The following is a 10553-nucleotide window of genomic DNA, read 5'->3' as shown; positions in this document are numbered from 1 at the left end:
TTTAAAATTGTTATGTTGTGTATATCTAAATTGTTTTAAATCTTTTTCATTTAGAACAGAAGACAACTTTTTTGATCCCGCAAAGGGGAAATGAGCTCGCTGTTATAGCTCTGTCAACCCGTGTGCTATCTTAGATGACCCCACCCTTACATTGACGTGTTCTCCCTACCATGACAAAGGTGGATAAAGGTGGAAAGATTTCATGTAATCCATGGACACCAGTGAAGATCACAAATCATTGAAGAAAAAAGGTTCAGAGTACTGTCTAGTGGGTCTAGATGACCCAACTCCCAATGTTAAACTGCCTAGGATAGCACAAGGGTTACAAGAGCAGATAGATGGGGGGGAAAATTACCATCCTATCCATTACCATCCTATCAGTCTGGATCTGACAGGATCTTTGGCCTCTCATTCTCTACCACCTTCAGAGGTGTTTCCCATTTTGACCTTGGGGTTTCCAGTCCATATTCTGCACACATGTTCCTGTATATTATTCCAGCCACTTGATTGTGGCGCTCCATGTATGCTTTACCTGCCAGCATCTTACACCCTGCAGCTATGTGCTGGATTGTTTCAGGCGCCTCTTTGCACAGCCTACACCTTGGGTCTTGTCTGGTGTGGTAGATCTACAACTTGGGTCTTGTCTGGTGTGGTAGATCTGAGTCTCTATCGCTCTGGTGCTCAAAGCTTGTTCCTGAGCTGGCAGGATGAGTGCCTCAGTTCTGTCCTGTAGGCCAGCCCTTTCTAGCCATTGGTAGGACTTCTTGATATCAGCCACTTCAGTTATGGTCCGGTGGTACATCCCATGCAGGGGTTTGTCCTCCCATGAGGATCTGTCCTCCAGCACTGTATCCTCTGCTCTCCATTGTCTGAGACATTCACTGAGTACGCTGTCAGTTGGGGCCTTGAGCTTGATGTAATCATGCATCTTGGATGTTTCACCCTGGATATTGGCTCACTAGTCCTCAACCTCCATCCTTGTGGCTAGCATACAGTCTCAGGGTGCTGGATTTGGGATGGAACCCTCCATGCATGGTGAGGAGCTTTTGTATCTTAACATCCGTGGTCTGCATCTCTTCCTTTGGACATTTTATTATTCCTGCTGGGTATCTGATAACTGGCAGTGCGTGTATTTTATATATATACAGTGATCCCTCGCTATAACGCGGTTTACTTTTCACGGTTTCGCTACTTCACGGATTTGCATCATGCATTATGTTCTGCATTCATATTGGCTAAAAATTCCCTCTACTTGTGCGTCAATAACGCTGCAGTCTAAAATGTACACGTACGTAAAACAGCTTGCCAAATTTACAGCACGTACGTGCAAATTTTCTTGCAATTTCGAGTTTTTCCTAATACCCATAGAAAAAAGAGCGACAACAACTGCCTCTCACTATGTTCTTCGCCCGAACAAACACACCTGCACCGCGGGCTTCAGAAGAAGAAAACACTGCAGAGCGGAGTCAGGATGCAGCGGCTCAGTCTGAAGAGCAGTGAAATACACCTGAGTCACTATTTGTCCCACTGTACTTTTTTCATAATCATTTTAAATTTTCTCCCTTCTGTTCACATCGATGATTAAAATTATTTGACAGTACAGTACAGAAGTTATTTGTTGAAATAAACGTTTTTCTAAAGTACTTTTATTTGTGAAACAAATTCTTGAGCCTGTAAAATGGATTGTTCTTTATTTTCAATGTATAAAAAAGTATTTAATTGTATAATATTTGAAAAAAAAATAGAAGTTTCTACTTCAGATTTTGCCTATCACGGGTACTTTTTGGAATGTAACCCCCGCGAAAAACAAGGGTTTACTGTATTCACAAATGGACAGCTGTAAATGTGTAAACCTTTCCTTATCCAATGGTGTAATACACCCGTATGCCTGCAGAGGGCACAAAATTACAACTTTTCCTCTACCAAATCCACTCTCAGCATTTATTTTGTTGAAATCCAGTCATTTGAAAACACAGAAATTGGCACAAACAGATGATTAAATAAAACAATTTATTTAACATTTTTTAATAAAAATAAAATTAAATGTTACAAAAAATTAGTCTTTAAATCAAAAGGCTGTTCAAACCATAGCTCCTATTTAATCCCGCCTTAAAAATTACAAAAGGCACTGTGTATATATTATATATATAAATGAACTAAAGGAAACCAGTGACAGATACACCACTCTATCATAACTTCAACATGACAGTGAACAGTTTCCACAATGGAGTCCAACTATGACAGCAGTATGTCCTTCAACTTGCAGCAAACCCAGGACGCCGCTAAAGACATGAACGATAAAGACGTAGGGAGTGTTCAAGAAAGTCCTCAATTGAAAGAGCAGTGCATAGACTTAAGACGATACATAAAGGAAGTTGAGCTGATGTGTGCGGTTGGGTTAAAAGCTAATTTTGTCAACCAAAGCGTCCACTTTCGCTAATTCAAGGTTTTTTCTTAAGTGGCCTTGATGTATCAAGTTTTATTCGGTATGGATTCAAGCAAAAGTTAGTTTTGAGCAATGTTTGCAAGTCATCCAGACGTTAATTTAGCTAAAAGTCAATAAAAACAATTGCAGATCCTTCTTTATGTGAAAAATTGTTATCAATTTAGGCAGAATACATTTGAGAGTTTGTTTAACACTCGAGTTTACAAAAAAATCCGTTACTTACTATAACCAGTGAATAATCTTTAAAACCCATGAAATAACAGGTATAACAAGTCAAAAAGAAAGAATTGAAGCAAACACAGAGTAACACTGAAACAGAAAGAGGTATTCAGATACAAGAAATCTATTTATGAGAGAAAACACAACTAAATAAAGTTTCTCTCCCACTGAAGACAAAACTTTTTAATCTCTTGTGTGGTAAAGTGGCTTTATGTGACACATTCTTGACATGTTCCCAACTCCAGTAAAGCTTTTATTATTCTAGTGTACTTTTAAGCAACAGCATCTGAGCTAAAACCTCGGCATTTAAAGCTTTTAGTATCCAGATAGTTAGCTACACACACCTACTATCCTTCTACAATCTGTCACGCATCCAGTTTCAGCCCCCCCCCCATTGAAGTCAAACAGTGTAGCAGTTCCTCCAGAGTTTGTTCACATTGCATCAGTCATAGGAAACCATGCTCATCGAGTCCTTTTAGGGTAACCGGATTCCACTTTGCTGTAGTTTTAGTCTTTGTTGTGGAAAAACCTGCCAAAGAATCAAACGCCGTCATTACTATTCAAGTCAGTATCGATAAAACTTTTAAGTAGCTTAGTCTGTGGTGTTGATGAAACGGTCCAACATATCTACGCACCTGAATCTGCTTTGCTTCTGGAAGAGTCCAGTACTTGAACATTGGTCAAACCAAAGCCCCTTCCTTCCACATCGCTCTCCCCTGATGATGTATGCTCCTCGGCTCTCGTCAAAAACGCTTGCTTCTTGTGGTATTTGGCCCGGTACGTGTCCGTCATACAGCTATCCACAGAAAAGAAAGTGGTGGGGTGCACCTTGCTCGATAAAGACGGTGGTTCAGCGCCACCGATATAGCTGGGTTTCGGACTGGGCAACCGGTCGTCACTTTCACTGGCTGACAGATCGTTCCGCTCCTGGTCTGATGACCCCGACTTGGAGCTGGTCTCTGACGAAAGCCCGTGCTCGGCAGGGGTCTCGATCCATCGTCTGAGGGCGGTGTGCGAGAGGCCATTTCTGGGCTCGTTGAGGGGGCACGACCACGCTGGCCCTCCCGGTGGGAGGGAGCCAGATGCCTCAACGTTAAAGTTGCCATAAGTCTTGGGGGGTAGAGATGGTGGATGGTTGTATGGGAAAGAGTCTACATGGGAGCTACCAGACTCTTCCTGCTCAGAGAAAGGTCCTGTAAGGTCATCGGAGCTGTTCCATTCAGAACTGCTGGTCTTCACGAAGTAAGGAAGCACGGGACTCGAATGTCTGTCATCGGCATCGTCTTCTTGTTCGCTATCTAGGCCACTGTTCCTTTCCAGGATCCCGGGAGTGTATCTGAAGGCTCTTGTTCTGTTAAGGTACAAAAATAAAACACGTTTGCTCGACTTCATCAAACCTTAAAATGCGACGATAACTTTTAGCAAAATCCTTTGCTACCTTTGCAAACGTTGGTCTTGTTGGATGTCATGCAGATCAGGAGATTTGCTTCCCGGTTCACCTAAGGGTTGAAACACATTCACATGAGTGCTTTGTTTTAATAAACACCAATTAGTTAACCCAGGTGTTACAGAACAGAGTAGCTGTGTGCGATGGCTGGTTTTTTTGTCCCCCCTCCCTGCTAAACATGGATACAATATTTGTTCTCCTATGTCTCCCCAGCAAAAACATGTTATCTAACACAAGGTCATGATCAGGGTCTCGATCTGGCGCTGGCAGAGGAAGTATCAATGCGGCTAGTCTGGCAGAGCGCCCCGAGGCCCCCAGTGTACCACTCAGTGTGATCCAGCTAAAGTGCGTGGCCTCTTCAAAGAGAGGCAGGGTTCAGGTCCCAGCTCGGGAACAGCAGTCCTATTAAAAAAATAACCCAAACTTATTTAGAAACCAGCAAAGGTAGAGCAATACTTTATCGGTCGGCTAGGGCAAGACTTCCCTTAATGACAAGCATCTGAATAATGCTGCCAAATTATGCCGTCAGTGGCCGATTGACCATTTCGGGTCAGAACACACATTTAGAAACAAATCCTCAAGTGTGGGTTAGCATGGTAGTGTGATTTACAAGACCTATGACAGCTGACAGAGGGAGAGGGTGACTTCCATCTGCGATACGTCAGCGTACCCTGTCCCCCCTCCCCTGTGCGCTCTCAGAAAGCATTAGAGGCAAAATCCTTTGTGCTGGCATGCAATTACGCCGGGGTCAGACTCCAGACTTTAGATCCCTCCACACCAACTATTGCATTTTTAAGCCACTAAGTCTGTATGGGCCTTCACATTTCAATGTCTTTTATCTGCAAAGTTGGCGAGCAACTGTAACAATATGATTGAGGCGGAGAAATGTTGTTTGACTTGGAAAATCCTCACGTAACCTTTCAGCACCGTTTCCGGTTGACAGAGAAAACTGGATGGCAGCGTAGCACTTTTGGCAACAGGCAATGTTGCCTCCCCCCTTCCAGTCCCCCATAGCTGAGAGCTCTCCATCTACACACTCTCCCGCTAATTTAGAGCCCCCCCCACAACCCCAAGCTAACATAACAAAAATGTTGAACAATGTCGGAGCTATCCAGCCGTACAATTTTGAAGCAGATGTCAGATATAGGTGTTCAAGGATCTAGTCGTCAACAGGTGGATGCATAAAATGGAGCAAAGCACATCACAACTACCGGTAGTCTTTTTCAAACTGTATTTTTAGTCTACCCCAGATTCAGTAATACTCAGAAATGCCACAGTGAGCTTAAATGTGTTTACATATGTCCTCTGTAGTGAGAAAATGCTTCAAGAACATGCTAAAAAAAAATAAAAAATAAACTTGATTTTAATCAGAGAGGATCATTAAAAGACCACATGAAGAAATATTTTTAAGAGCAGTCATTTAAAAACATGTTACTGCCACAAGTGTAACAAATAAATTCTATCTAGCTTTCTATCATACACACAAAAATGCAAATAGGCAGCCAAATGGTAAAGGAGAAACATGTTTTCATCTTGTGACATCAACACTTGCTTTTATCACATCAGTCACTGAGATGAGGGGGGGGGGGGGGGGGGGGGGGGGGCAAAGTCAGCTAACATTACATTTAGGCCCATGAATTAGTAAGAAACACAGGTTAAAGACAATAAGTGAAGAAGCGTATTCCAAACCGCATAACAGCGTCTTTATGTAATTGTGCTTTATCTACATAGATTATATGATTACATACAGCATATGAAGTTATAATCTACCATTATTTCAAAAGACCTTGGGTTGTAAAAAAATGTTTGTCACGCAAAATGTTATGTTAAATTATTCCAGTGGAAAATCAAAAACATTTTTAAATTTTTGCACTTTCCCATTGACGATGTTTAAGGTTTGATGTATTTTTTGTAGATTTAGGGCTACGAAGTGGATGTTTGAATAAATAAAACGTGAGTCCAACACTAACTTAATCTTTTTGTTTTGTTTAAACTAAAATTGTAGTTGAAAAGAGACAATAGATGTTAAACCTCGCAAGCACACTTCTGCAAAAATTGCATTTCTTTTTGGAATTGGGATCTTTTTCAAACACAAAGATTTTTGTATGAGATATAAATAATATCTATTATGATAATTTGAATGATTTGGTTAGTTTTTCCTCACAACAATGTTGGTTTAAGATGCAAAAATGTTGAAATTTGAGTTCAGAAACAAAGGTCCTTATTTATTAATTGCCTCAAATTTAAAAAAAAACTGCTGCTGTGATGGCATGAGTTGATCACTCATGTAATACAACAACAATAGGTTTCTTCATGTTCAGTTCTGATTGACAACTGTAAGATGGTTATAGAAAAGTTTTTGGGCCCCTGAAATCTGTTTATACTTCTATGAAAAGGCTGCTCCTGACATTCCCACATCACTGAACTAAGGCCAAGTCAATTTGTGACACATTTACTGCAACTTGTCAATACAATGTGCAGCCAGCAATCAGAAAAAAAACCTTATGGATCTTAAAATAGTCAGCAGGGAGTCATTCTTTGAGGCTAAATTCTACCATTTCCTGTTTAAAATACATAAGAATTCCTATAAAAAAAAGTAGGAAAAAGAAGTTAGAGTATCTGCATTAGCAGGTTTTACTATAAAAATAAAATAAAAGTGGAAAACTGTTTACCAAAGAGATGACGTGACCCCTTAAAAGCAGTAGGGGGCAGTAGTGAATCGACCGGAGTTTAAACATGCTTGTTGTTCAGCACAACATTGGTTTGTGAATGGGACAATTGTTACCCATCATCCTTCAGGGACAAATCAAGAAAGAAGAAAATAAATAAAAGTTAATGGAAACAAACAAAACAAGACAAACATGTCTGCCAGAGATTATGCGACATACATGTACCGTTACTATACTGCTTTTTACTGTACCCCCCAATGGATTTTAATGAGTGATTATTAGACAGTTTTTCAAGAACCAGATAAAACACTGATGTTTGATAAGAAGGTGTGGCTCACAGACGCAGCTCTAACTCATCCTAAAGGACTTCAATCCTGTTGAGATCCATAATCTGCACAAGCTGGACAAGTTTTTCCATACTAAACTCTTTAATCTGTGTCTTTTTTGTGCTCTGATGCTCAGTCGTGTTGAAACATGATGGGAACACCCCCACACTGGTACTGTGAACCTTTCCCAAGCCTCTCTTATGCTGGAACTAAGTGGCCAAACAACCCCACACCATTATACTCCCTCCACCTAACTTCACACGAGGCACAGTCAGACAGGTATCGTTCTCCTGGCAAAAGCCAAACCCAGACTCATCAGTCAGATAACCAATAGAGGGAGAACGTTTCTGCACTGCTTGTATGCTATGCTCACAATGGCCTCAGTATCCAGCGTTCAGGCGGCCATTTTTAACGAAAAGTCTTTTCTAAACGCATGTATATGTGCGGTTCGGAATTCCACGTTCCAAACTCTCGCGTCCACGCGTCAATATGTGAGTTTTGAAGTCACTACCTCAAAAGGAAAAAAAACAACAGGAAAAATTGGAAAAAAGCAAAAGTACATTTAAAGAAAAAAAGTAAGAGAAGCAGGGGGCCTCAGAATCTACATCTTTAAATTCTTTCAATGTGTCCACTGATGCTAGAAAGCCCCTCCCACTGTTAACAGACAGAGCATTTTGATTCACAGAAGGATCAACCGTTTGAAAATTGATCATGGAGGAGAAATTTACATTTGCTGTTTTTCCGCCAGGCCAAAATTATATATAAAGGGCACTAAGATTCTGGAGCGAGATTTGCACCACTGTGACATTTCACACGCATCTTTTTACTGCGAGTACATGCGCTACTATGGGGTAGCGACAGTCTGAGGTGAACACCATATGCAGCGTGTTTTTGAATGCACATCACATGCCCCGTCTGTACGCAGCATTAGAGTCTGAGGTGGCCCACGTCTGCATTGCACATCGGGATGAAGGGCGTGGATGCAGCTACTCAGTCGTGGAAACCCATCCCATGACCCTTTGCTGCACACGGAACCGCTGACCCGTCTCGGTTAGTTTATGTGGTCTACCACTTCATGGATGCGGTTTCCAATGGTTTCCACTTTGTTATAATACCGATCAATCATTTGGATGGGTGAGTGAATACTTCTGGCAGTGCAGAGGATCTTTTTACATGATTCATTCTCCAATGTGCTCCAGGTTATAAACTGTAAACGCATCAGAACTGTTCACAACTTTCAACTCAGCCTATTTTCATGATATTCATCTCTTAAAGCTATTATAAGACATTTTAAGAAATTTCATATAACAAAAATGCTCTGAAGTAGTACTGGAAAAAATTCCTACTTATGACTGACTTTTGACAGCTTCATTTGGAGCATTTTTTTGCACGGCAAAGCACAGCAGGGCAACTCAAACCTCGCTGGCTCTAATTTTAGATTCATTTAGTGTCCTCGTGCTGGGGAAAACATAATGAGGGAACTTTTATTCTTTTTAGGCGGATTTTAGGTCGATTAAATATTTTTGTGATTATACAAAAAACCAGAAGAAGATTTGAAAGAAGGGTGCAAGTATTTCTTAGTTTGGTTTTCTCCAAAAATTAAAAACATGCGATAGATGGAAGTTCAAAAATATTCGCATAATTTTATATTGCATCTTGGGAAAAAATAAAAGTTTATCTAAATAAAAAAGGTACCAGTAAGAGAAGCAGGGGAAATCAGAATTTACAACTTAAAAATCTTTCACTGTGTCCATTGCTGCTACAAAGCCCCTCCCACTGGTAACAGACGGAGCAGCGGCCTTCTCCTGCCGCTGTGCCGGGACGGTAAAAGCTGCCGTCATTCAGACGCTGCTGCCCCTTTTTCACAATGACCTCATGAACCCAGACGTGCGCTGCTCATCAAGGCTTTTGTAGAACTCTTCAAAACAAATAAAACGGATCTCTTAACATTCACGCTCTCCATAACGAGGTCGAGAACTTTTGACGGTAGCTCCTCCCACACGCGGCGCGAGCGTCAGGTTTATAAACACACTTTTGGACACGCCTCGTTGCAGTGACTTTGAGATGTTAAAACAAAGACGGTGTACGTGAATTTGACGTTAGCTGTGAACAGACCGTTGTTTTAAATATTGCGCGCGAGGGGGGTTGTGCCGAAAAGTGGCTAGTGATCCGTTTGGGCCCCGGATGGTTGCATCCCTAATTTGTTTGTTTTTTATTGGGTGTTTTCCAGTTGTCCGGGTTTATAAACATGGGTCAGCAACTACTAAAAAAATAAAAACAAACATAATACACAATAATTGGGCTGTTTTATTTCCCCCCCAAAATCCTCTCTGATTTTTAGTGGTTTTCCACATATTGGTACCATTTATCCCCCCCCCCTTTTTTTTTTTTTTTTTGAAGATATCTAATTTTAAATGTCAATTTTTCCTTTGACTAAATGGTCCATATGATCATCCTTTCCTGGAGGGTCCACCTTGGATTGCACCCCAACATGTCACTCATTTCTTTGCTTAAAGTGTGAAAGAGACATGAAGGCAAATCTAAACTTTACAGAGGAAAAAGGAGGTCAAGGTTAACCAGTCAGATGCTCAAACACACAAATTACCAAAGGGTAATCCTTCAGTCGGCAGTGACCTTAACTCCAGTGGAGGGATAATAAATCAAGAAAACTGCAGGGTGCTATCTTCACCTCACATGCATTCACAGCACAAGAGAATCCCTCTTTCTAGTAAGCCTTAGTGGGAAAGTGGCAGGAATTAAATGAGGATTCAGTTTTGTTGCATTGCTGGAATGTATTTTTACACAGATGACGCCACTTACCAGAAGAAAATGTAATGTGCATGACGTTAGCCATCAAATCGTCAAATTTCCTCTGGGGAATCTGATCCCTAAAAGCAAAAAAAATCCAGAATGTTATCAGAAAACAGTCAACACCAATTGGTTAACCCTTTAATACCAAAGATGTTGACACCTAAATAACATGCGCTCTTTTACATACTGTAACTCTTCGACAGTTCACGCGTTCAGCATGAATCGGCTGATATTAATGTGGACGAAGGAGCTTTTGCACCAATAAGCAGCGCGTTACTAATGTAAAATAGTGCATAACGGCACACGGCTGATTGTTTCTGCATGAGAATCTGCTGGAATTATAATTAATTGCGTAAACGGTTGAAGAGTTGCAGTAGTTCCCAGAATGTCAACACTGAAGCTAAAGTTTTGGTGTTGAACAACAACCAATGTTCATGTTTTTTGCAACAGACAGCGTTTAAGATTGAATCTATAAAGATAAATAACATAACTAGCTTCCTAAACCTACACTTCTAATGAACTAATAGGTAAGAAAACCCACTGTCTGCTGTTTCAATCTACCAATCATAGGAGATGTTAGCAAATTGGGATGTTTTTAATCTCCAAGCTGTACCTGTACAACAACAAAGCCAGAA

At 40.8% G+C, this 10553-nt stretch overlaps 1 protein-coding gene across 3 annotated transcripts in view; it reads right to left on the bottom strand.

The window, feature by feature from the left end:
• Positions 1 to 1912: 1912 nt before the first annotated feature.
• Positions 1913 to 10553, bottom strand: part of usp53a (ubiquitin specific peptidase 53a) — a 32019-nt gene continuing 23378 nt past the window's right edge. For all 3 annotated transcript variants that reach the window (XM_023966010.2, XM_023966012.2, XM_023966011.2), the window contains 4 exons: positions 9928 to 9995; positions 4104 to 4164; positions 3301 to 4016; positions 1913 to 3194 (listed from right to left, as the gene is read on the bottom strand). In XM_023966010.2, coding sequence (XP_023821778.1) covers positions 3112 to 3194; positions 3301 to 4016; positions 4104 to 4164; positions 9928 to 9995 — 928 coding nt within the window. In that variant the 3' untranslated portion in view covers positions 1913 to 3111. The remainder of the gene's footprint in view (positions 3195 to 3300; positions 4017 to 4103; positions 4165 to 9927; positions 9996 to 10553) is intronic.

The sequence above is a fragment of the Oryzias latipes genome, chromosome 18 (genome assembly GCF_053564925.1).
Source record: "Oryzias latipes strain Hd-rR chromosome 18, Olatipes_Hd-rR_3.1".
NCBI lineage: Eukaryota > Metazoa > Chordata > Actinopteri > Beloniformes > Adrianichthyidae > Oryzias > Oryzias latipes.
The sequence above is the reverse complement of the archived record's forward strand: the minus strand, read 5'-3'. Positions and strand labels throughout refer to the sequence as shown.